General features: G+C 45.7%; 1 protein-coding gene across 1 annotated transcript; it reads left to right on the top strand.

Moving 5' to 3' along the window:
* Positions 1 to 3,234: 3,234 nt before the first annotated feature.
* Positions 3,235 to 5,858, top strand: LOC123054911 (probable isoaspartyl peptidase/L-asparaginase 2). Its single transcript, XM_044478785.1, has 2 exons — positions 3,235 to 3,747; positions 5,019 to 5,858. Exons 1-2 carry the CDS (start codon positions 3,352 to 3,354, stop codon positions 5,622 to 5,624), a joined length of 1,002 nt encoding a protein of 333 aa, XP_044334720.1. The 5' UTR covers positions 3,235 to 3,351; the 3' UTR covers positions 5,625 to 5,858.
* The last annotated feature ends 21,129 nt before the right edge of the window (positions 5,859 to 26,987 follow it).

Raw genomic sequence — 26,987 nt, 5'->3', positions numbered from 1 at the left:
TGTATAGTAGAATCTTATCACTAGCATTTGGCTCATCGGAATACTTGAGGTTAGTCCAGTTTGTGGTCTTATGCAATGTTTTTACCTGAGACATGATGGAAAGTCGAGATGCAAAGCTATAGATGGCGTCTTTGAAGAACGTTGATGCAAGCTTTAGTTTTATCACAAATATTCTCCATTGATTCCTATTTCAGCTTATTACATATATTGTGTTCAATAATAAACAAAAGTTGGATCATTTCAGCAAAAAAAAAACATTGCTATCCATCATGGAGAACCTTACTGGATGGCATCCAAATAGACATGCTTTTCTGTCCCCGAGTACATATAAATAGAATCTACACATGACTAACTAGTATGAAGGACTCATGAACTAAGTGGAGGAAGTGCTACATGATAGATAGAAAGCTCTCTCATGACACGATCACCTAATCCCTACTCCTTCCTTTTAAAGTAACTAATAAATATGTACGTGCAATGCACGTTGATATTAGGTAGTATATTTATTGTCGCATATATTAGGTATGATACTATTTACGTGTTAATTATGTGATTAATGTTGACTTAGATTTTTGGCATGATACTAATTGCACGCATTATGTAGGATATTCTTTATGAATTAATTACATGATTACCGCTAGTCTAATATTTGGTATAGTTGCACGTTAAATATGTTGAGCGCACACCAAGAGTGACCTGGTTTAATGATCGAGAGTAGTTGGATCTACCCCTTGGGCATTTTTACATTGGTATAGATATAGATGTTGATGATGACGGAGCATACCTCGTTCCAGCTGCATTATGTGTCGACCGCATGAGCATGCGACATTTTGATGGGAAATAACAATTAAGGTACCTCCGCTGAAGATGGTTTAGTGTTATGTTTCTAGAAACTTCATCTGGACGGATGAAAGGGGCCTGCAGTAATTATTAGTTATTTCTTCTTACATGGTGATGTAAATGATAAGGATTTTTCACACAAAAAATGTAAAATGATAGCAATCAAGTTTTGGGTGAGACAAAATAATGTAAAATCTTAGCAACTTCTTTAGACAAATGGAAAGCCTTCGAAAGCAACGGTTAGGAAAGTGAACCCCTCCTGCATGCGCCTAACATTGATGTGAATATGTGGCTATTTTTAGGACGCAGTCGATCCCCTGTTTCGAATGGATCTTGAAGACTTAATCGTCAAGGATACTCTTTGCGTATTGCAGAGAAACTGCATGTCCTGCAGATAAAAGGGAATATTCAAAGCATACTTGACTTGCAGTAAGTACCGATTGATTCTGAGAGATTTAGTCGCTAATAAGTTATAAGTGTATCATGCATGACATCTCTCGCGGAAAGAAATGGACATCATCGTGGGGCTCCTTTCGCCTTTGTTTCTCTGAAGGTGCGCGCATCCAATTTCGCCTCCCTGACTCGCCTTGACTACAACAGTATTCTATCTGTAAATAGTACTGGTAATTAACATGGAGGATCAGCAAGCACTGGAGTAACTTGGATTCCATCGTGGCCTACAACTTGTCGGTTTTTCTAGCGAGTAGTACTGCCATGGGAAGCCCTCATTGGTTGAGGTAACTTTTGTTCTAGCCGAGGCCGGATTAACTTTGTATGGCAGTCGGCAGGTGCATGCATCATCTCATCTCATTGCTCCGGGGAGCTGGGAAAGCATGCTTGCGCTGTTTGTGGTTTGTGACCGTGTCCGTGCGCGTCACCTTCTTCGGTTGGGTCGAAAGTGATGCAAGTGCGTCACAGATTCTTCTGGTCTCAAATTATCTCCGCTCTGGCGGACAGGTGTCGAGTGACGACTGACGACGGTGATGGTACTCGATTGATCGGTACTCGAGGCGAAGCCGTCGGTAAACTATGCTCTGTGGCCTAGAGTGGCACAAACAACGATATTTCCACACACGAAATTGTACCGGGCATTTAATGCCTAGCCTTCCGGTCCTCGTCACGGCAAAATAACAAAGGTGCGGGTAGTGCGGTGGAGTTGGTAATTCAGAAATGGCAACAAAAACTGACTCCACCTATACAGTGCAATACACGTGAAATATCCTCACGACTGATTTGGCACTGCAGATGTACGCATACCCGCCCTTAATTTGAGGGCTTGCGATCTTGCATAAATTCGGCAATTCCTGCATAGCTGATTTGGCGTGATCTCCACAGCAATTTCACCCGGGAAATGAATCGGGCGATCAAAGTAAGTCTACGGGATCGTGAACCGGAAAGTTAACCCTGAATGTTAAAAAGGTAGTAAGTAGAATCTTCACGCAGCCCCACGAGATTAGCGCATAATTTAATTCCTTAATTACTTCAGCTCCGGACCAAAGATTCCATCGCCATCGTCGCGTGACCTGAGTGCGCATCTCCGTGGCAGCTTGTGCGGTCTGGCTTGTGTGGATTCCACAGGGAATCACCCCACCGGGATCTTCTACACCAGGAGCCAGCAGCAACGTACGTAACACTCTACTGTAGCTCGGTGGTTGGTTGCAGCCGCCGGCGGCTGCACCAACAGCTGGCTGGTCGATCTTGAGCATTGACCTGATCGAGGTTTGTTCTAGGACTAGTAGTGCCTGAATGCATATTTTGTGGGACTTATTGGAGCACTTTAAGTTGGTCATTTTGTGGCATGGAATAACTTGGCACTAGAAGAATGTCGTCAAGATTTTTAACATTCTTGTCAGTGTCACTACTCACTACTCCAGGTTGAGTAAATTCACCGGAATGACATAGGTAGGCAAATCGACCGTCCGAAAATTTCTCTTGACTTGTATTCACTTTTACCTTGAAGTAGTCTTGCTCGTTTTGTCCTAGGACAGACATCATACCATACCGTTGCAAACTTTGATGCTAGGTAATTGACCTTTACAAACCAACGAAATGCCCTGCCAGTGCCGTGCGGAATCCAGCCGGACAAAGATTTCGCAGCCTCGGGAATTCTGTGCCGGGTAGCTGTACAGGGACACCTCGTTTACGTGGCACACACATGTAACGGAATTGACGGTCGTCAAACGAAAACACACGAGTCATCAAATCCCGCCCCCCATGCAGTACCGGATACCGTTCCGTTTCGGAGCCAAGAATGAATCTGCCCCTAGCACGGGCACGGCAGCTCCTTCCCTCCCGGACCCAAGATTCCAAAACTCGCAGCACACAGCACAAACCACCCCTCGCTTCCCCTATAAATACCCCGCCCTCGCAGCTCCCATCCTTCATCTCCAACACACACCAACAACCAGAGCAACAAGAAAGAGCAGAGCCGTAGAGACATAGAGGGATCCAAGTTCCTTCAGCCCCCCCTAGCACATCACACCACCCCCAGCACACATACAATAAGCACGCATGGCGCGCTGGGCCATTGCCATCCACGGCGGCGCGGGCGTGGACCCGAACCTGCCGGAGCACCGCCAGGAGGAGGCCAAGCGGGTGCTGGCGCGGTGCCTGCAGGTCGGCGTGGACCTGCTGCGCGCCGGCGCTACGGCGCTGGACGTGGTCGAGGCCGTGGTGCGCGAGCTGGAGACGGACCCCTGCTTCAACTCGGGCCGCGGCTCCGCCCTCACCCGCGCCGGCACCGTCGAGATGGAGGCCAGCATCATGGACGGCCGCGGCCGCCGCTGCGGCGCCGTCTCCGGCGTGTCCACCGTTAAAAACCCCGTGTCCCTCGCGCGGCGCGTCATGGACAAGTCCCCCCACTCGTACCTCGCCTTCGACGGCGCCGAGGATTTCGCCCGCGAGCAGGTAATTAATTAGTTCTAAGATTAACCCAATCCTGATTACCCTCCGTTATTTCTGTTTCCTACCCAAAAAATGCACCCCACTCAATAAGGAAACCATAAGCTGCCTGCATGGCGATCTAATCAACACATATCAGGACGGTAATTAACATTTTAAAATCGGAAAGTTCACGTGACGGAACGGACGGAGTAGTATGGCATGCAGCCGCAATTTCTCTTGGAAAAGGGTCCTTGGAAATTGAGGTGTACTTGACATGTGTAGATGACGTGTGGGGCACTGTGGTGCGGTACACCATGAGTGCACAGCTGCATGCAGCTGGCTTGCACGGGAAATCTGCCATGCATGCATATAGCTACTCTACATGCTTATCTAGCTATCGTTTCGTGCTCTCTCGGAAAATCCAGTAGGACACAGCTTGCTCAGCACAGCAAGTTAAGAAAATGCACGTGCGTGTCTCCCTTTCGTCCCCTGGCCTTTGGAGAAATGTGTGTACCAAGTAGCATGAGTTGATTTCACATCCAGCTGAAGATGACAGGTGAAAAGTGGAGAAAAAACAAGGGTCTCGTGGTGACAACAGCGGCCTTGCACCTACCAAGCCACACCTATTGCCAGCTCGCCACGATTTGTGGTCAGCGCAGCCTACTTACGATATTTCCAACTTAAATTTGTCCTCTCCTACGTAGTATTAAAATTCTACAAAGCTTATAAGTTTTCTAGTCAAGATCGTGCAGCTAGCTAGCAGCCGCCGCACAAAGGAATCCATCTTGTCGCATGCAGCAAAGAAAATGGTTCGATGCATGTGCACGAATTTTTTTCTGGCCGGTACCATTTTTCATTAATTTAAACAAACTGAATAATTTGCTAATCAAAGTAAACAGTGCAAGGCTATACGCAAATTGGAGTCTCGTGCACGGCATCGAACCTAGGATGGCTAGCAGCTGTGCCCCTCTGTTTCTGCCGCCAAAACTTGTGCACGGCATCGCCTCCTCCCTCTGCACCACTCGTGCCGTGTGGTTGGCAGCCATGGCATGGAATCCTGGCCGGATCTCATGCCACTTGCTTCCCGTCCGACGAATCCGTCGTCCGTACATGGTCCACCACCCCGGCCGTCGAGTGACAGCAACTGGCGCTTTGCCTGCAGATCTCGTGGCCCTGCACTGCGCCGCAAATTAAAAGGAATCTGAGATCTTTATATGCATCCAGAGTTAATTGGGATTAGAAACAGTTTTTATAATTAGATGTGTTGATCTGATTTTGTTTCAAACTTGCCGCAGGGTCTTGAGGTTGTGGACAACAGCTACTTCATCACGGAGGAGAACGTGGGCATGCTCAAGCTCGCCAAGGAGGCCAACAGCATCCTCTTCGACTACCGCATCCCGCTGGCCGGCGCCGACACGTGCAGCGCGCTGGCGGCCGCGTCGGAGAACCACAATAGCAACGGTATGGTGATGAACGGGCTGCCCATCAGCATCTACGCGCCGGAGACGGTCGGGTGCGCGGTCGTGGACTCTAACGGCTTCACGGCGGCGGCCACCTCGACCGGTGGTCTGATGAACAAGATGACAGGACGCATCGGCGACTCGCCGCTCATCGGCGCCGGCACCTACGCGTGTGGGCACTGCGCCGTGTCGTGCACTGGCGAGGGCGAGGCCATCATCCGCTCCACTCTGGCGCGCGACGTGGCCGCCGTGATGGAGTACAAGGGGCTGCCTCTGCAGGAGGCCGTGGACTTCTGCGTCAAGGAGCGGCTCGACGAGGGGTTTGCGGGGCTCATCGCCGTGTCCGGCACCGGCGAGGTCGCCTATGGGTTTAACTGCACCGGCATGTTCAGGGGCTGCGCCACCGAGGACGGCTTCATGGAGGTCGGCATCTGGGAGTGAGGAAACAAGCGCGTGGAGTCGCGGTGGCCGCTCTGAACTCTGAAGATAGTGTCGTGCGTTCGTGTGTCTGCATTTGGCCATCCTGCGATTGCCATGTGGTTCTAGTCTGGGATCCTGGGTTAGTAGCAGTAGCAGTGGATCAGAGATTGGGGATTGGGAGAATAATTATGATGATGACGATGATTGTGATGGCCGTGGAATATAATAATGTGAAAAGTTCTATGGCTTCTTGAATTACAGCTCTGTTCATTTCTCCCTTTTTCTGAATCCTTTTTGAGCCTGTGTTACTCCAGACAAGTAGGAGCGGGCTTCGCTGGAGCGTTTGAAGTGTTGTCTTGAAACTTAATTCATTTGTGCGTCCCTTGCAAAGAAGATCCAAAAATCAATTTCTAAGCAAGCTACATTTAATATGTGCATAACATTTTCAATAATAATGTGAAAAGATCTACGCTTATGAAGTTAACAGCTCTCTTCAGTCTAGCAACATGTGTTACACGCGGCCAGTAAGCGGGCTTGGCTGGATCATTTTTAGTTAGGATCTTGAAACCGAATTATTTGTGCATTGCTTGCAAAGAAGTATAGGGCACAGGACTCCACCGGCGGAAGAAACCGCCTGTTCTCCTAAAGCTCGATATCAATAAGGTGTTCAATTCCGTGCGGTGAGACTACATCTTTGACCTTGTTCACACATGCGAGTCCGGGTTCCCCCCAGATTCCGTGATTTGATTGCTACTCCTCTCACCATGTCCACTTCCAGGGTCCTCCTAGTTGGGGTGTCAGGGGACCCAACTGGGAACAACCACGGTCACCGCCAGCGTGACCCGCTCTCCCCATTGCTTTTAGTCATCGCCATTGACCCCCTTTAACGGGTGCTACGGTTAGCAACTGAGCAGGGCCTCCTCTGTGATTTGGGAGGGTGGGTGGTAAGTTTGGGACATCCCTCTACGCGGATGATACGGTGATCTTTGTCATGCCTATCAAAGAGGATATTCGGGCGATTTCCAACATCCTCCAGAGCTTTGGCGAGGTCACCATCATTTTCACAAACTTCCAGAAAAATAGCGTGCGCCCATCCGTTGTGGTGGCTTGGACCTTGATGATGTCATGCAGAGCCTCTCGACGGTGTGATTGACCTTCCCTATGCGCTACCTCAAGCTGCCCTTATCATTCAATCGACTCTAGGGGATACACTTCCTGTACCTTGAGGACCAGGTCACTTGGCAGGGGAAACATTGTACAGTGGCAGGTCATACCGCCTTGGTCAAATCAGTCCTCACCGCCATTGCAATTTACCACATCACGAAATTAGTCATTTCGGTGGAGGTCCTACTAACCATTGATAAGATTCGTAGGGCTTTTCTTTGGGCGGGCTCCGAAAAGGTCGCCGGTGGCAAGTGCAAAACCAATTGAGCGTTGGTGTGTGATATCCCACAAGTATAAGGGATCAATCGTAGTCTTTTCAATAAGTAAGAGTGTCTAATCTAACTAGGAGCAGAAGGAATTGGTTTATGAAAACTAGTGTTGAAGTCCTGGATTAGGGGTTGCTCGGGTGGTCGGTTACTTAAGGGGTGTCAACTTGTACGGTTTATTGTCTATGGGCTAAACTGATGACCCGCCGGCCACTGAATAAAGGGCTATCAAAGTTGTGGCCCTCGACATGAGCTAGATGGAGACTTCCGAAGACTTGGCGTATACTTCAGGAAAGTTCTAGTAGCTGGTGTATTTATTCCTAGTTGGTAACTGACCATATGTGTAACCTCGGTACCCCGGGTACTCAAAAGATATAAGTGAAGCACATAGAGCATTCTAACAAATCATGATGAATACATGTCTCTCTCAAAAGGTGTGTCCAACAAACAATGATTGTGGCAAACTAACAAATAAAATAAAACTATATCACAAGACGCTCCAAGTAAAACTCATGTGATGTGATGAATAAAAATATAGCTCTGAGTAACGTATCATGAATTGTGGACGAACAAGGGGATGCCATACGGGGCATCCCCAAGCTTAGACGCTTGGGTCTTCCTTGAATATTACCTTGGGGTACCTTGGACATCCCCAAGCTTAATGAAAGCACAAGTACTCCCTGGGTGATTTTGGTAATTAATGTCAACATATCTCTTGTTGGGCTAACAGTTTTATCTAGTATATTTTAGATAAGTTCAACAATGGAGTGGCTTTGACAGGAGGATGTGGAACCCCTTTTAAATGCTAAGGACAAAGATTGGCAAAATCTCAAGACTCTTCATTTATGTTTTAGTGATCCAAGATCACATGAGTCCATAGGAAAGCCATACTATTAAAAGGGGATGAGGTGTTGTTTAATGGATTACTTGCTCAAGTGCTTAGTAATATTGCTCCTGAACCCTCAACCACTCTTTCCATCCAAATATGTCAAAACCCTAAACTCCAACTCGGCCACACCGATACTTCCTACCCGGACCCATCGAGTTCACTTGACATAGCCACTGCCAGAAACCCTAACAGTTCGGTCCGACCGATATGAATCTCGGTCTCACCGAGATGGCCCTGCAATCTCTCTCTTTCCTTCGTAACATTTCGGTCTTACCGAAATGAGCAATCGGTCTCACCGAGTTTTCTTGGCCGACTCTCTGTTTGCTCTTCGCTAAATTCGGTATCACCGAGTTCATGCGATCGGCGCCACCGAGAAGATGTTTTGCCCTTAGCCCTAGCACATCGATCTCACCGAGTTGTTCCAGTCGGTCCTACCAAGATTCCTAACGTTCACCTGTTTGAACTAATCGGTGCCACTGAGTTCTTCTATTCGGTCTCACCGAGTTGGGTCAAATGTGTGTAACGGTTGGATTTTTTTGTGGAGGCTATATATACCCCTCCACCCCCTCTTCATTTGTAAGAGAGCCATCAGAATGTGCCTTCACTTCCACCATTCATTTTCTGAGAGAGAACCACCTACTCATGTGTTGGGATCAAGACATTCCAATCCTACCACAAGAATATTGATTTCTAGCCTTCCCCAAGTTGCTTTCCACTCAAATATTCTTTCCACCATATCCAAATCTGTGAGAGAGAGTTGAGTGTTGGGGAGACTATCATTTGAAGCACAAGAGCAAGGAGTTCATCATCAATATACCATCTATTACCTTTTGGAGAGTGGTGTCTCCTAGATTGGTTAGGTATCGCTTGGGAGCCTCCGTTAAGATATGTGGAGTTGAACCAAGAAGTTTGTAAGGGCAAGGAGATCGCCTACTTCGTGAAGATCTACCCGAGTGAGGCAAGTCCTTCGTGGACGGTGGTGCCATGGTGGGATAGACAAGGTTGCTTCTTTGTGGACCCTCCGTGGACTCGTGCAGCCATTACCCTTCATGGGTTGAAGTCTCCATCAACGTGGACGTATGATAGCACCACTTATCGGGACCACACCAAAAATCTCCATGTCTCCAATTGCGTTTGCAACTTCCAATCCCCTTCCCTTTACTTTCTCGAAGATTGCATGCTTTACCTTTTCCGCTGCCTATACTCATATCATGCTTGCTTGAAATGTATTGTGAATGATTTAACTTGTGTCAAACTCAATCTCAACTTGAAGAACTTAAAATCTGCCAACTTTTCTTGTTGAGGGTCTAATCACCCCCCTCTAGACCTCTCTTCTCGACCCTTTTAATTGTATCAGAGCATTAGTCTCCATTGCTTTGGTTTAATCACCATTGGAGGAATATGGACGAGTCTACGTTCGGGAGTATTAGACATAGAGGGCCAATTCTTAATGGGGAGTTTTATGGTTCATGGAAAAATGAAATGCTTGAGATATTCAATGAATATCATTTGAACAAGTATATTCTTAGCCCTTATGTGTCTCCTATTGATCCTTTGCATCCGACCCCAAATGAGTATCTTGACATGGTTCGCAATCTTAGGACTCTTAATCTTATCATTAGAGGATTGCCTAGAAATTTGCTTGTATGTTTGCCTACTTTGAATGTGCTTACACTATATGGAAATATCTTGAGGAACGGTTCCCAAATTATTCCTTGAAAAATCTAAATGAAATTCTTCAAAAGTCCATTGCTTTTCAAAAGATGGAGCCTAGGGATCCCGAGTTTGATAAATGTCTATTTGAGCTTCGTGATCTTATGTGTGCCAAAGTAAACGCTGGTGTCATTAGTAGCATCATTTCATAAAATATTAAGTTTCATAAACTTGCTCATTGTCATACACTAGTAGAAAACAGGGCTTTGGTTTGGCCAGAAAAGAGCATTAATCCCGGTTGCACTACGAACCGGGACTAATGTGAGCACTAGTCCCGATTCGAGCGGCTATGGCACCGTACAGGCATTAGTACCGGTTCAAATGGGACCTTTAGTCCCGGTTGGTGCCACGAACCGGGACTAAAGGGTGCGATGCCCATTAGTACCGGTTCATGGCACCAACCGGTACTAAAGGTTAGACCTTTAGTCCCGGTTCGAGCCACCAACCGGTACTAATGGGGTTTGAGGCATTAGTACTGGCTCCTGGCACGAACCGGTACTAAAGGTCCCATTTTCAAACTCTACCCCCCTTGTGGATCGCCTTTTCAGTTTTGTAAAAAGCAAAAGGAAATGATAAAAACTTGAAAAATTAAAATCCTTCCAGATGTAGTTATGTTACTACATGTACTAGTTAGGAAAATTTAAAAACTTAAATTTGGACATGTTTTGCAAAAAGTGTAGGGAAAATGTAAAACAACTATAACTTTTCCATACGATGTAAGAAAAAAACGTATAATATATCAAAATGTTCAGCACAAAAATCCGCATTTGATTTTGACAACCTACGACCTGTTTGCAAAATTTAGAATCCTCAAATTCTAAAAGGAAAAAAAGTTATGCTCAAATTTCAATTTTTTTTGAATTTTGTTAAATCAGGTCAAACTACTTATTCAAGAAGTATTAGTGTCACTAAATAAATATTCAATAATATTAGTGTTACTAAATAATTATTATAGTTTTTTAGAATTTTGGTCAAATCTGGTCAAATTGTGGTCAAACTATGGTCAAACTACTTATTCAATAAATATTAGTGTTACTACATAATTATTTAAGAATGTTAGTGTTACTAAATAATTATTTCAATTTTTTGAATTTTGGTCAAATCTGGTCAAACTGTGGTCAAACTATGGTCAAACTACTTATTGAAGAAATATTAGTGTTACTAAATAATTATTGTTTTTTAGAATAATAGTTTCAAACTCAAATAGTGAAACGTGTGACTTCATACTTAAGCTAAACTCCTGAGGGTTAATAGGATTGACATCTTACTATTGTCAGGAAAACAACAAGTGCAGACTTGGAAACGAGGGGGAATAGAACCCGAAAGTTAAGCGTGCTCAGGCTGGAGTAGTGAGAGGATGGGTGACCGGCCGAAAAAGTTAGATGATTTGGAATGATGATGGGTGATTAGAGATTAGAGGTTAAATTGAGCAGTGATGAGGGGTGATTAGAGATTAAATTGGAAAATAATTCAGAAATTTGAAAATCGATTTTTTTTAAAATTCAAAAAAAATTCAATTTTTTTTCGTAAAAATACCTTTAGTCCGGGTTGGTGTTACCAACCGGGACTAAAGGTGGAGCTCCAGACAGCGGCCACGTGGACGGCTTTAGTAACGACCCTTTAGTCCCGGTTCCAGAACCGGGACTAAAGGCCCTTATGAACCGGGACAAATGGCCCTTTTTCTACTAGTGATAGTCGCAACTCTAACGAATCACTTGACCTAGGTGATGATCATATGGATGATGATGATGTTGAGCGTGGCTATTATGATGAAGACGATGATAGTGATGCCGACCTTGAGGAGTCTATGAGGCATTTTGGTCTCATGGCAAACTCGCGTGATTACATGGCTAGAGGAAATGAATGGGTTCTCGATAGTGGATGTACTGATCATATGACTGGAGATAAAGACATGTTCAATGAGCTTGCAATAAATGATGGTCCTCGCAAGTACGTCACATTTGGAGATAACTCCAAGGGTAAGGTACATTTGGAGAAAAGTTAGAATTAGGGATTTCAATTCCTAGAAAATTATATGATGAATGGGAACCCATCATTAAATTCAAGATTAAAAATCATGAGTGCAATGCTTTATGTTATTTGGGTGTTAGTGTTTCCCCAGTCCCGAAATCTCTATGTGATGTGCTAGGTTTTACCAATAAAAAAAGAATGTTCTCTCAATTTGCACTTAGCGGATTCAACTATTAAAAAGCCTTTGGGTAGAATTAGTGATGTTCTTATTCTTGCAAATAGGAACTATGTGCCCATTGATTTTATTGTACTTGACATTGATTTCAATCCGTCTTGCCCCATCATACTTGGTAGACCGTTTTTACGAACTATAGGTGCCATTATTGACATGAAAGAAGGGAATATTAAATTTAGTTTCCATTAAAAAGGTATGGAACATTTCCCTACACTAGTAGAAAACAGGGCATACGTTCGGGCCAGATGAGCCCATTAGTCCCGGTTTGGTCATGAACTGGTACCCATGGGCCCATTGGTCCCGGTTCGTGAGGCCAGGGGCCTGCCGGGCCTCGTGGGGGCATTGGTCCCGGTTCGTCTGGGCCCTTTGGTCCCGGTTGGTGGGACGAACCGGGACCAATGGTCCTCGCTCCTGGCCCACCACCATTGGACCCGGTTCGTGGCATGAACTGGGACAAAAGGGTGACCTTTAGTCCCGGTTCGTGGCACGAACCGGGACCAATGAGTTGCCTATATATACCCCTCGCACGTGAGCAGAGCACTCCCACTGCTCTGGTTTTCCTGGCCGGCGAGGGGAGAGCTTTGTGGTGCTCTACCTCACCTCTTATGCACACGAGGTGTTCGATGGAATGCCCGAGCCACACTACTTAAGCTTTCTCCTCTCCAACTTCGACCTCCAAGCTCCATTTTCCTCAATATTTGTCTAGGTTTAGCGGTCCGTCACGTCCCGTCCCCGTCTTCACCGCCGTCGATCGCCCGCGCCGATCTCGTCGCCGGCACCACCGTGGTGAGCCTCTTGTTCTTATCTTCATTCTGAAAGGAAAAAAATTCTTACTTGTATGTTTATATAGATACTTGTATAATTTTCTTACTTTTATTATTGCTTCTTATTATTTAGTGCGATGGTTTTGGTATCTGCACCCGTCAGCCCTCGTCCTGTCTATGATTCAGATGTGGTATATATTATCTTTATAACTATTTGGTTCATTTATTGTTAATGACAATTATGCCGACCAACATGACATAGAGTTTATTTATCTAGGAGTTATGTAAACCGGAAATTCCAACCGACCCTATTGTCGAGAGGTTAAATTTAGTTGAAGAAGAAAATAATTTCTTGAAGGAAAAACTAAAAAAATTGAGGAGGAGAAGATGCTATTGGAGTTGCATGTTGTGGATGTCGCTGATGATCACAAGATCAAGATGGATGCAATGCGCTTGAAGATTAGAAAGACTAGAAAATATGCCATTCATACCGAGGCTTGGTATCATTATGCCGTTGGATCAATTGTGACCTTGGTTGCGATTATGATCGCATTTGTTTTCGCATTGAAATGTTTTACGTAGTTTCAATGTATGGTTTAATTAATTAGATGCCCTGGAGAGCTATATGTTGTTAGATGAGAACTATGTATGTACTTTGGTTTTAATGTGATGATGAACTTCTATTAATTTGGTCACTTAATTATCTATTTATGATGTTCTGTAATGGTTTTTGACACACTTAATTATATATAATGCACGCAGATGAACCGTTAATGGATGTATGGTGACAAACACACCTCCGAGTACATTAAGGGCGTGCATGATTTTCTCGAAGTGGCTGAGGCAAACAAGCAGAATGGTTTTATGTGTTGTCCATGCCCTATATGTGGGAATACGAAGTCTCTGACTCGAAAATCATTCACACCCACCTGCTTTATAAGGGTTTCATGCCACACTATAATGTTTGGACCAAGCACGGAGAAATAGGGGTTATGATGGAAGACAGCGAAGAAGAAGAGGACGATGAGAACTATGTGCCCCCCGAATATGGTGATGCTGCAACGGGGGAAGCTGCTGAAGATCAAGAGGAACCAGACGATGTGCCCAATGATGCTGCAACGGGGGAAGCTGCTGAAGATCAAGAGGAACCAGACGATGTGCCCGATGATGATCTCCGCCGGGTCATTGTTGATGGAAGGAGTCAGTGTGAAAGTCAAAAGGAGAAGGTGAAGTTTGATCGCATGCTAGAGGATCACAAAAAAGGTTTGTACCCCAATTGCTAAGCTGGCAACACAAAGCTCGGTACCGTACTGGAATTGCTGCAGTGGAAGGAAGAGAATGCTGTGCCTAACAAAGGATTTGAGAAGCTACTGGAAATATTGAAGAAGAAGCTTCCAAAGGATAACGAATTGCCCGACAGTACGTATGCAACAAAGAAGGTTGTTTGCCCTCTAGGATTGGAGGTGCAGAAGATACATGCATGCCCTAATGACCGCATCCTGTACCATGGTGTATACGAGGATTTGAACGCATGCCCGGTATGCGGTGCATTGCGGTATAAGATCAGACGAGATGACCCTGGTGATGTTGACGGCGAGCGCCCCCGGAAGAGGGTTCCTGCCAAGGTGAGGTGGTATGCTCCTATAATACCAAGGTTGAAACAACTATTCAGAAACAAAGAGCATGCCAAGTCGATGCGATGGCACAGAGATGACCGTAAGAAAGACGAGAAGTTGAGAGCACCTGCTAACGGGCCGCAGTGGAGAAAAATTGAGATAAAGTACTGGGAGGAGTTTGCAGGTGACGCAAGGAACGCATGGTTTGGTTTAAGCGCGGATGGCATTAATCCTTTCGGGGAGCAGAGCAGCAATCACAGCACCTGGCCCGTGACTCTATGTATCTATAACCTTCCTCCTTGGCTGTGCATGAAGCGGAAGTTCATTATGATGCCAGTTCTCATCCAAGGCCCTAAGCAACCCGGCAATAACATTGGTGTGTACCTAAGGCCATTGGTTGAAGAACTTTTACAGCTGTGGATTGGAAAAGGTGTATGTGTGTGGGATGAGCACAAACAGGAGGAATTTGACCTGCATGCGTTGCTGTTTGTCACCATCAATGATTGGCCTGCTCTCAGTAACCTTTCAGGACAGACAAACAAGGGATACCACGCATGCATGCACTGTTTAGATGACACCGAAAGTATATACCTGGACAAATGCAGGAAGAATGTTTACCTGGGGCATCGTCGATTCCTTCCGACCAACCATCAATGTCGAAAGAAAGGCAAGCACTTCAAAGGCGAGGCAGATCACCGGAAGAAGCCCGCCATGCGTACCGGTGATCACGTACTTGCTATGGTCAATGATTTAAAAGTAATCTTCGGAAAGGGTCCCGGCGGACTATCTGTTCCGAATGACACTGAGGGACACGCACCCATGTGGAAGAAGAAATCTATATTTTGGAACCTACCCTACTAGAAAGACCTAGAGGTCCGCTCTTCGATCGACGTGATGCACGTGACGAAGAACCTTTGCGTGAACCTACTAGGCTTCTTGGGCGTGTATGGGAAGACAAAAGATACAGCGGTGGCACGGGAGGACCTGCAACGTTTGCACGAAAAAGACGGCTTGCCTCCAAAGCAGTATGAAGGTCCTGCCAGCTACGCTCTTACCAAATAAGAGAAGGAAATCTTCTTTGAATGCCTACTCAGTATGAAGGTCCCGTATGGCTTCTCGTCGAATATAAAGGGAATAATAAATATGCTAGAGAAAAAGTTCCAGAACCTAAAGTCTCATGACTGCCACGTGATTATGACGCAACTGCTTCCGCTTGCATTGAGGGGGCTTCTACCGGAAAACGTTCGATTAGCCATTGTGAAGCTATGTTCATTCCTCAATGCAATCTCTCAAGAGGTGATCGATCCAGAAATCCTACCAAGGTTGAGTGATGTGGCGCAATGTCTTGTCAGTTTCGAGCTGGTGTTCCCACCATCCTTCTTCAATATCATGACGCACGTCCTAGTTCATCTAGTCGACGAGATTGTCGTTCTGGGCCCTGTATTTCTACACAATATGTTCCCCTTTGAGAGGTTCATGGGAGTCCTAAAGAAATATGTCCATAACCGCATTAGGCCAGAAGGAAGCATCTCCATGGGCCATGAAACAGAGGATGTCATTGGGTTTTGTGTTGACTTCATTCTTGACCTTAAGAAGATAGGTCTCCCTCAATCGCGGTATGAGGGGAGACTGGGTGGAAAAGGCACGCTAGGAGGGGACTCAATAGTATGTAGGGACGGGCATTCTTGGTCTCAAGCACACTACACGGTTCTACAGAATTCTACCTTGGTGACCCCTTATGTCGATGAACACAAGAACATTCTGCGCTCCAAACAGTCGGACCAGTGTGAGGACTGGATTACATGTGAACACATCAGGAGTTTCGGTAGTTGGTTCCAAACACGTCTCAGGTGTGACAACACTGTTTCTGATGACCTGTACTCGTTGGCGAGGGAACCATCTTCGACTGTAATGACCTACAAAGGGTATGAGATAAATGGGAATACATTTTACACGACCGCCCAAGATCAAAAGAGCACCAACCAAAACAGTGGTGTCCGCTTTGATGCAGCAACCAATAGGGGAAAGGACACATATTATGGTTACATAGTGGACATATGGGAACTTGACTATGGAAATGATATTAAGGTCCCTTTGTTTAAGTGCAAATGGGTCAATCTGTCAGGAGGCGGGGTACAGGTAGACCCACAGTACGGAATGACATCAGTGGATCTGAACAATCTGGGGTACACAGACGAGCCATTCGTCCTAGCCAATGATGTGGCGTAGGTCTTCTATGTGAAGGACATGTCTACCAAACCGAGAAAAAGAAAAGATAAGGAAGCAGATACATCATACGATGAGCCAAAGCGCCACATAGTTCTTTCAGGAAAAAGAGACATCGTGGGATTGGAGGGCAAGACAGACGTGTCTGAAGATTATGAAAAGTTTCATGAAATTCCTCCCTTCAAAGTCAAGGCTGACCCAAGCATCCTGTTAAACGATGAAGATTATCCATGGTTATGGTGCAATAAGCAAAGAACACAAGCGAAGAAAACGTGAAGACTTTCTATCAACAACTATCATGATGATGCCTTTGATGTAGAATATCACTGCAGTTACATTTGAATAAATGAAATCCCTTTGTAACAGATGAGTTTTCGTCCGAAACCCTGATACTTCCAAATAGATTGTCTCTTTTGTATCCAGTTTTTGTCGTAACCCTCTCAACTTTTTAGCACATGCTATGTGGGTGAAATGATGATACCATGCCAACTTTCAACCTTTTCAGAGTTCATTTGTAGTGATTTTCAATTTAAGGGTCATTTATCTCAAATAATGAACTAATAGCAAAAGGAATGAACTAATAGCAAAAAGAATGAACTAAAAACAAAAAGAATGAACTAACAGCAAAAAGAATGAACTAAAAATAATCAATTAAAATATTCTGTTATGATCAACTAAAACAAAACTATAATATCCTTCAATAGCAAAGGAATTAACTAAAAAGCTTTTATAAAGCTTTTGAATATAATGATAAAACACAGTAATATTAAATAGCACAAAAAAGAATCACTCAAAAATCTATGTTTATAGTAAAGTTATTCAAAAACTAGTGATTCACACAAATTTCAAAAAATTCAAATTTAAACTATTCAAATTGGAAAACAAATGGCACTAACAGAAAGTTTATATTTTTTATTACCTAAAAGATAAAGGAACTAAAAAATGAAGCAAAAAACAAAAGAAACTAAATAATGCAAAAAAAGAAAAAAAACTGGGAAAAATAAAAAATGCCACCTACTGGGCCACTATGGCCTGAATACGACTAGAAACCCTAGCATGGGCCAGGATTCAGGCCCGCAGAAGGCCCAGTAGGCCCATCAGGCATAACAGTGACAATTAGGCCCGTAAGCCTGCAATGGAGAGGAGCTCGAGAGGGGTGCGGCAGTGGGGCTTATAAACCACTGCGCGCCCCTCTCAACTAGCGAGGTGGGACTAAAGTTTTGGCCACGGGCAGCACGAGGCCTTTGGTCCCGGTTGGTGGCACCAACCGGGACTAAAGGGGGCCATTCGTATCGTTTGGTGGCACCAACTGGGACCAAAGCCCCCCTTTAGTCCCGGTTGGTGCCACCAACCGGGACCAAAGGCCTCTGCTTCCCGCCCTTTGGGCTGCTGAAAAGAGGCCTTTGGTCCCGATTGGTGGCACCAACCGGTACCAAAGGTGGGCATTGGTCCCGGTTGGTGCCACGAACCGGGACCAAAGCTTAGTGTATATAAACATGACTTGTGAAAATTTTCAGTTCTCATCGCAGTTTCCCACCCGACGCCGCGCCGAACCATGTCCTCGCCGTCGTTGACGCCCTCGCCCTCGCCACGTGCCTTCCTCATCGCCGACCTCGAGCCCGCCGTCCTCGTCGTCGACGCGCCCTCAGCCGCGCCCTCGCCGCCGCCGACGCCCTCGCCCCCGCCCTCGCCCGCGCCGCGCGTCGTCCTCGTCGCCGACCTCGAGCCCGCCGTCCTCGTCGCCGACGCACCCTCGGCCTTGCCCTCGCCGCCGCCGACGCCCTCTGCCCCGACGCGCCCCTACCCGCCTCGTCGCCGCCCGCCGTCCTCGTCGCCGACGCCCTGCCCGCCCCGATGCACCCCTACCCGCCGCCGACGCCCTCGGCCCCGCCGTGCGCCCCCTGCCCCGACGCCTCCCTCTGTGAGCACCGCTCCGCCCCTGCCCCCGCCGCCGCCTCCTTGTTGCGGTTTTTTGTTATATACGCTTTTTCATATATGTATGTATTTTCATATGTATGTATGTATTTTTAGATGTTTTTAGATGTTCATATATGTATGTATGTATTTTTTAGATATATGTAGTTTTTAGATGTATTTTTTGTATGCATGTATGTACTTTTTATATGTATGGAAAAGAGGAAGAAGGAAGAAAAAGAAGGAGAGGAAAAAGGAAAATAAGAAGAGGAAGAAGGAGAATAAGAGAAGAAGAAGAAGAGAGGAAGAAGAGGAGAGAAAAAATAAGAAGAGGAAGAAGATCCTTTTTATATCCTTTTTATTCTTTTTTCTCTTCTATTTTTTCTTCTTCTTCTCCTCTATTTTTTCTTCTTCTTTTTATCGGGAACGAGGGTGTCGAGGATCGCTGAGGGGTCGAGGGTCGGAAACTAGGCTAGAGGGTCGCGAGGGTCACAGAGGGGTCGAGGGTCGTCGAGGCCGGTCGAGGGTCAAGGGTTTGAGGGTCGAGGGTTCAAGGGTTCTAGGGTTCGCGGGTCGAGGTTTCGAGGGTCGAGGATCGCCGAGGGGTCGAGAGGTTGCCTAGTGTAAAAGTATTGAAGAAATCCATGGCTTCATCATTAGCCGGAAGTAACCGGGGCATGATGGTACGAAGTTCTCCAAAGTTATTCTGGAACAGAGTCCCAGATAGGATAATCCGTCATTTGGTACAAATTTTAGCACATGCCTTCGAAATAGCGATATTCAGAAGGCTCTTGCTGTACTTTCTACCAAAAAGCGAATTATCCTATCTGGGATTCCGTTCCAAAATAACTTTGGAGAGCTTTGTACCATCATGCGCCTGTTACTTTCGCCTAATGATGCAAACATGGTTTTGTTGAATCCTTTGACACTAGACAAACGTGGCATGAGGTGGTCGAGGGTCGGGAACTAGGGTAGAGGGTCGTGGATCCCCGAGCGGTCGAGGGTCTTGAACTAGGGTAGAGGGTCGAGGGTCGCTGAGGGGTTGAGGGTCGAGAGTCGAGGGTCGTCGAGGGGTCGAGGATCACCGAGGGGTCGAGAGGGTGGCCTAGTGTCAAAGTATTGAAGAAATCCACATGGCTTCATCATTAGCCGGAAGTAACCAGGGCATGATGGTACGAATTTCTCCAAAGTTGTTTTGGAATGGAGTCCCGGATAGGATGATCCGCCTTTTGGTACGAATTTCAGCAAATGCCTTCCAAATAGCGACATTTGGAAGGCTCTTGCTGTACTTTGTACCAAAAAGCGAATTATCCTATCCGGGACTCCGTTCCAAAACAACTTTGGAGAGCTTCATACCATCATGCGCCTGTTACTTTCGCGTAATGATGAAGACATGGTTTGTTGGATCCTTTGACACTAGACAAACGTGACATGAGGGGGTCGAGGGTCGGGAACTAGGGTACAGAGTTGTGGATCGCCGAGCGGTCGAGGGTCGTCAACTAGCTAGGGTCAAGGGGTCGAGGATCGCCGAGGGGTCGAGAGGTGGCCTAGTGTCAAAGTATTGTAGAAATCGATGGCTTCATCATTAGCCAGAAGTAACCGGGGCATGATGGTACGAATTTCTCCAAAGTTATTTTGGAATGGAGTCCCGGATAGGATGATCCGCCTTTTGGTATGAATTTCAGCAAAGGCCTTCCAAATAGCGATATTTGGAAGGCTCTTGCTGTACTTTGTACCAAAAAGCGAATTATCCTATCTGGGACTCCGTTCCAAAACAACTTTGGAGAGCTTCATACCATCATGCGCCTGTTACTTTCGCGTAATGATGAAGACATGGTTTTGTTGGATCCTTTGACACTAGACAAACGTGACATGAGGGGGTCGAGGGTCGGGAACTAGGGTAGAGGGTTGTGGATCGCCGAGCGGTCGAGGGTCGTCAACTAGCTAGGGTCGAGGGGTCGAGGATCGCCGAGGGGTCGAGAGGTGGCCTAGTGTCAAAGTATTGTAGAAATCCATGGCTTCATCATTAGCCGGAAGTAACCGGGGCATGATGGTACGAATTTCTCCAAAGTTGTTTTGGAATGGAGTCCCGGATAGTTTGATCCGCCTTTTGGTACGAATTTCAGCAAAGGCCTTCCAAATAGCGATATTTGGAAGGCTCTTGCTGTACTTTGTACCAAAAAGCAAATTATCCTATCTGGGACTCCGTTCCAAAACAACTCTGGAGAGCTTCGTACCATCATGCGCCTGTTACTTTCACCTAATGATGAAGACATGGTTTTGTGTGAATCCTTTGACACTACACAAACGTCGGACAATCATGAGAGAGAGGCGGTCGATATACCCCCTCTCCGATAACTTCGACAAGAGGGGGGGTCGATATATATACCCCCTCCCCGATAACATTTTTTTCTATGTATATCTCGTCGTTGTCGATATACCCCCTCTGGGATAACTTCGACATGAGGGGGGGGGGTCGATATATATACCCCCTCCCCGATAACATTTTTTCTATGTATATGTCGTCGTTGTCGATATACCCCCTCCCCGATAACTTCGATATATCCATCTCTCATGTTTGTATATTAATTTCCATGTTGTAATATTTGCAGAAACTATGGATCATCAAAGAGACTTCGATCAAGAAGAGATATTGGGGGACATAATCCGCAACGGAGGTGATGTAGTCTTGTCGTTTCTCAACGACATCGAAGAAGGTCTACAAGGAGAGGAAGCAATCTGCGTTGATCAAACAATGGAGGAGGGTCATGATCGTGATGGTGGCTCCGGCGACCGTGATGACGGCTCCGGTGACCAAATGGAGTCGGGGTCAGCTGTTGCAAACTCTGGCGAGGTATATATATATATATATTAATTAAGCCTGTGCTGACTAGCTAATTGCGCATTAATTGTTTTGGTATGTACATATATTAACTCTTGTTTCTTCTTTTATATAGCCCTCCGGATCAAGCAATACTTCAGTAAAGAAACGAGGCCCGAAGAAAAGTTGCGCCAGGATGAAAGGTTCACGACCACAGAAATCGCGCGTGATGGCCAACCGATTCAACCCCTCCAAACCAAGGAAGCATTTTTTGCTCAGTGCGAGGTTCTTGTTAGGGACATGATCCCGATCAGCATCGAGCTATTGAATGAGCCTAAGAAGGAAGAGCTTCTTCAAGTTTCTTTTGTCGAAGATAGACATAAAGATGATCTTTGGAAAGCGCCGAAGGTAAATTTCACCCTATCGGAAGAGGAGGATCCGGAGAATCCAGTTATAGAGCCACTGGTCAAGTCCTATGCTCTCAAGAAGATGGAAGATCTATTCAGGAGGTGGAAGAATGAGTTGAAAACAACGTATGTCGACCTAGACAAGACTCCAGAATTCACCGGCCGATTTGAGAAGATAAGAGATCACTGGCCCGCATTTGTGGCCAACAAGACATCGGAGCATTACCATCGCATGGAGTCAGGTGGCTACCTCAAAGCCCGGCCGTTGTGGGACAAGGCTGAGCAGGACCTGATTGCTAACGGGGTCGAACCAGAGACATTGCACTGGCCAGACCATTGTAGGACTTGGTTCTTCGGGGCTGGTGGAACATTGGACCCTGAAACAGGGAAGTGCTGCTGGACGGACGAGCAACGTGCAACACCCGTCACGAAGCTTCGAAAAGCAATCAATGAAGTGCAGGAAGGGAAGTTCGTTCCCGACAGAGAGAACGACGAGCTCACAAGGGCCCTCGGGAATCCTGAGCACCCTGGACAAACACGAAGCACACCAGGCTCCGTTCCGTGGAAGGTTGGGTTTCCCGACGCAGGCGGTTACAAAACCCAAGAGAGGAGGAGGAAAGTGGAGCAGAGCGAACTGCAGGAGCTTAAGGCAAGGGTAAGAAAGCTAGAGGAACGAGATGCTGAGAACCAGCAGCTGCGAGATCCTGCCCAAGATGCTACCCCAGAAGCTACCCCGCCATCTCAGCGGAGAAGCAGCGTGGCTTCCACCGAGCTCGTTCAGCAGCCTGACTTGACGGGTCCTAGCTACCCCGTGGATTTTATCACGGATTCACACCAGTGCCACCTTATGACGCAATGGGATCAGCTCAAAGTCAAGGCAGCTGTCGGCTTTGTGTTCCCTCGTTCACCCGGAGCAACTTTTCACTACCGTCCGATTCCACAAGGCTATGCTGTTGTGATGGTGGACGAAATAACGGAGGGATTTGAGGAGCTCCAGCTTGACCACCCTACAGGTGATGGGGAGACTCAGCTGGGTCTTGCTATGCATACTCCGTGTCTATGGCGGAAGGAGCACATCAAGCTTCTGAACTTCACGGCTCCTGCTAGTCAGCTGGGCACTTCGCCTCCTCCGGCAAGTGATCAGGGCACTCCGCCTCCTGCTCCGGTGCGTGAGGGCGGCAGTACTCCGCCTCCTTCTCCGCCTGCTCCGGCCCATCCGAGCAGCCCGCCCCATAAGCGACGGCGGAACATAGACGCCGCCGCTCCGGCTGCTCCGGCGCGTCGTAGCAGTCCGCCTTCGGCTGCTCCACCTCTTAACGAACGAAAGAAGACAGCCGCAGCCACTCCGGCTGCTCCGGCGTCTAGCAGTACAGCCAGAGGCGGGAGGCAATACAGATACGGTCCATCGTCTCTCAAGCCTCTAGAACGGGAGGCAGTACAGCCAGAAGCAGAACGAAGAAAAGGGAAACAAATTCCCCAGCTTGGCGAATAAGCAAAGCAATCATGCCCCCCGCTCAATGTGTCTAGCGATATCTTCGCTAATCTTCCGGGGGTGCTGCCCAGTACCAATCCTGGAGATTACATGGGCGACGATGATGCAATAATTTTTGGAACAATGGAGGTGGACACATTAAGATTCGAGCACGGGAAGCCTCTCGTCAGACCTGGTACTTCCCTAACAACGATGATGCGAAGATTCCATGATTGGTACATGGACATCTGCAGGAAGTCTAGGAAAAATACTTTGTCGCTATCGGTTAAAGAGGAGCACGACCTCGTTGGAATTGATCTGTTGTTAGTTCCATATGAGGAGTTCTTCCAGTTTTACAATCAAAATGCCCTCGATAAAAAAATCATCACTTGCTATTGTCTGTAAGTACTACTTCTCTGTAATTAGTTAAGTCTCTATATATAGCTCAGCTCTTTCATTGCATGTATATATAATTATCCTCACTATATTATGCAGATTGAAGATCGCCGAATTGAATAGAAGACAAGTAGGTGATATTGGGTTCATTAACACAAATCTCATGGATGAATGGAGTGTTAAACATGATGCCAGACAAACCAAGGCGAAGTTGCTCGCACCGTTACTTCGAAATCAAAACAAAGCTACAATACTCTTTCCTTACGAATACAAGTGAGTGTTACTGTCTTGTGCATATTCGGTTTCCCTTATTACTCGAGGTTATAGTAATGTAATTGATGAGTTATGCATGCATGCGTAGGTTCCACTTTATTCTGCTAGAGATTAAGCTTGAGCAGGGACTAGTAACTGTCATAGACTCCAAACGAAAAAAATCCGGAGGAGTATGCAACCATGACTAAAATGCTCGAGAAGTAAGTTCAATCGATCATTATCGGCAACTTTGTTCATTTCCTGATATCAAGTAATTGTTTTCTTTGTCTGGCAGGGTTTGGAAAAAGTTCACCGCACAAGCTCCGGGACTGCCGGCGCAACTGCGATTTGACCACCCGAAAGTAAGTACTAGCTACTAGCTAGTTCCGCGCATCTCCCATTGATTCTAGCTAGTTTCATCAATACCATTTAGCATGCTTGCTTATCAGTTTGATTGACCTCTATTTCCTGTAAAGTGGTTGTGGTAGGAACCCGGGAATGATTTGTGTGGATACTACATTTGCGAGTTCATCCACCACACCACCTGTGAGCGGGGCTACTCTAAACAACAATATGAAGTGCGTAAGCAATAATATTCACAATTTTATTTTATTACCATCATTTGTGTTTAGTTTCATTCATATATATGTATTGACCCCCTTCTTGAAATTAGATGTGGCAGACGCGGGATGAACTCCTACCACAAGATCGCATACGAGCAATTCAAGAGGAATTGGCGGGATTCTTTCTTGACCACGTCATCGACAAACACGGAGAATACCATGTGGAAGTTGAGTTCAGATGTTAGGGGACGTAAGAGATCTTATATTGTATATATGTATATATGTAGCCAGTAGCGTCGGATAGATATACAAAAACTTGTTGTTCGACCAATGTATCGGAGAAGGAGAGGTCGATCACTTCTCTCTGTGTATATATGTTCATGACGATCTTCTGTACTTAATGGTTTCCTTCATTTGCTTACTAGCTAGCTAGTGTGTCGAGTCCTCTCTATACGTAGCGTCGACCAACCACGGAGATAAGAGAGGACACTCCTCTCTATTAGCTAGCTAACACAATATATGAAACCCCTAAATTAACCCTACAAAACCCCCCAACCCCCCCCCCCCCTTCAGAAAAAAACCCAGCCCCTGAATAGCTGACGCGTGGAAGCCTTTTGGTCCCGGTTGGTAGCACCAACCGGGACAAAAGGTCCCCCTGCCTGGGCAAGCCGCTCCGGCCATGTGGAGCCCTATCTGTCCCGGTTCCCGATTGAACTGGGACTAAAGGTAGAGGGCTTTAGTTACAACCCTTTAGTCCCGGTTCGGGAACCGGGACAAATGGCCCTCACGAACCGGTTCGAATGGCCCTTTTTCTACTAGTGCTAGAACTAAAAATAGGCCACCATATGAGTCAATCATGAGGGAAACCTATGGAGTGACAACCAAAGATGACAACACTTGAAACTATGCATTATGCCTAGCTAGGGGCGTAAAACAATAGCGCTAGTTGGGAGGCAACCCAATAGTTATGTTTTAATTTTTTTGTTTTTATTTATCCTTTTCAATAAATATACAATTATCCCTATGTTTTGATTGTGTTTTACTATTTCGATTATTCTTTGTGCCAAGCAAAGCCTTTGGGATGATTTGGGTGAGAGTTGATTTGATTCTGTGCAAAAACAGAAACTTTTGTGCCCAGACCAGGAAATTCTAAAACTCACCAGAGCGTGATAAAATTCTGAATGTTTTACACATGATTGATATACAAATTTCCCACGTTGTCCTAATTTTGCAGAAGTTTTGGAGTTACAGAAGTATGGTTAAAGTTCAGATTACTACACTATTCTGTTTTTGACATATTTTGTTTTCATTGCATTGTGTGCTTATTTTGATGAATCTATCGATTGTATCGGGGGGTATAAGCCATGGTAAAGTTAGAATACAGTAGGTATAATGCAATAAAAAAATATGAATGGGTTTGCAACAGTACTTAAAGTGGTGATTTGCTCTATTATACTAACGGATCTCACGAAGGTTTTGTTAAGTGTTGTGTGATTGATGTTTCAAGTTTGGAGGAATAAGGAGGGTCAAGAGCCTAAGCTTGTGCATGCCCGAGGCACCACAAGGTAATATTCAAGGACTACCAAGCAACTAAGCTTGGGGATGCCCCGGAAGGCATCCCCCCTCTTTCTTCTAACGACCATTGGTAATTTTACTTGGAGCTATATTTTTATTCGTCACATATCATGAGTTTTTCTTGGAGTGTCTTGTATTATATGAGTCTTTGTTTTGTTTACTTTTTATTTTGTCACAATCATCCTTGGTGTACACACTTGTTTGAGAGAGCCACACACATATCATGATTTTCTAGAATACTCTATGTGCTTCACTTAAATCTTTCGAGCTAGGGAGGTCTCTAGTACTTCACTTATATCTTTTGGGAACGGTGGTGGTTATATTTTGAAGAAATAAACATGCATGCTTCAATTATATTATTTTGAGAGTTAGTAAATTTTAAAGAAATATCCTCTCTTGCTTCACTTATATTATTTTGAGAGATGAAAATTTTGAAGAAATATTTATGCTCTCGTGCTTCACTTATATCTTTTTGAGAGTTAAAGAATAGTTATGGTAATTTGCATGAGATATGAATTTGGTTCCAAAGTGATAGATATCCAAGGGAGGTATAATAAAAACTTTCATGGAGATCCACTACTGCAGGATGCTGCTAATGCGACACTACGACCAGAGACCCTTCGAGAAAATGTGTGCGATGCAATAATCGCAAACGGTGGTGTAAGAAAACCGTAAAAAATGTGCAAAATGTTTGCGATGACGGATGCATCAAACACGGTTCAGATTTTAGTTGCGTGTGCGATGCAGGGCATATGGTTCAGTTCAATTAATTGTTTGCGATGAGGAAGAAGAACGGAAATGGGCAGCCAGATGAAGGTGTGTGCGATATACGGCATACAGTTCAATCGGATTAACTGTTTGTGATGAGTCGGAGCAACAGAAACGGACAGCTAGATAAAGGTGTGTGTGCGATTGAGGGCATACGCTTCAGAAGGATTAACTGTTTGCGATTAGGCAACAGAACAGAAACGGTCAGCCAGATCAAAGGTGTGTGCGATTGATGGCATACACTTCACACGGATGAGCCGTTTGCGATTAGCCACAACAAACAGAAACAGTTAGACAGATCAACGTGTGTGCACCAGACGGGCACACATTCTAATTAAAATAAGCATGCACAATGGTAACGAGCGCGCACGGT

Source organism: Triticum aestivum, chromosome 2D (genome assembly GCF_018294505.1).
Source record: "Triticum aestivum cultivar Chinese Spring chromosome 2D, IWGSC CS RefSeq v2.1, whole genome shotgun sequence".
Classification (NCBI taxonomy): Eukaryota; Viridiplantae; Streptophyta; class Magnoliopsida; order Poales; family Poaceae; genus Triticum; species Triticum aestivum.
The sequence above is the reverse complement of the archived record's forward strand: the minus strand, read 5'-3'. Positions and strand labels throughout refer to the sequence as shown.

Bases quoted from the DNA above. Each gene is read 5' to 3' on its own strand.
- LOC123054911 (XM_044478785.1), top strand. From the start codon at position 3,352: ATGGCGCGCTGGGCCATTGCCATCCACGGCGGCGCGGGCGTGGACCCG. The intron at 3,748-5,018 runs GTAATTAATTAG...AACTTGCCGCAG, and splicing joins AGGATTTCGCCCGCGAGCAG to GGTCTTGAGGTTGTGGACAA.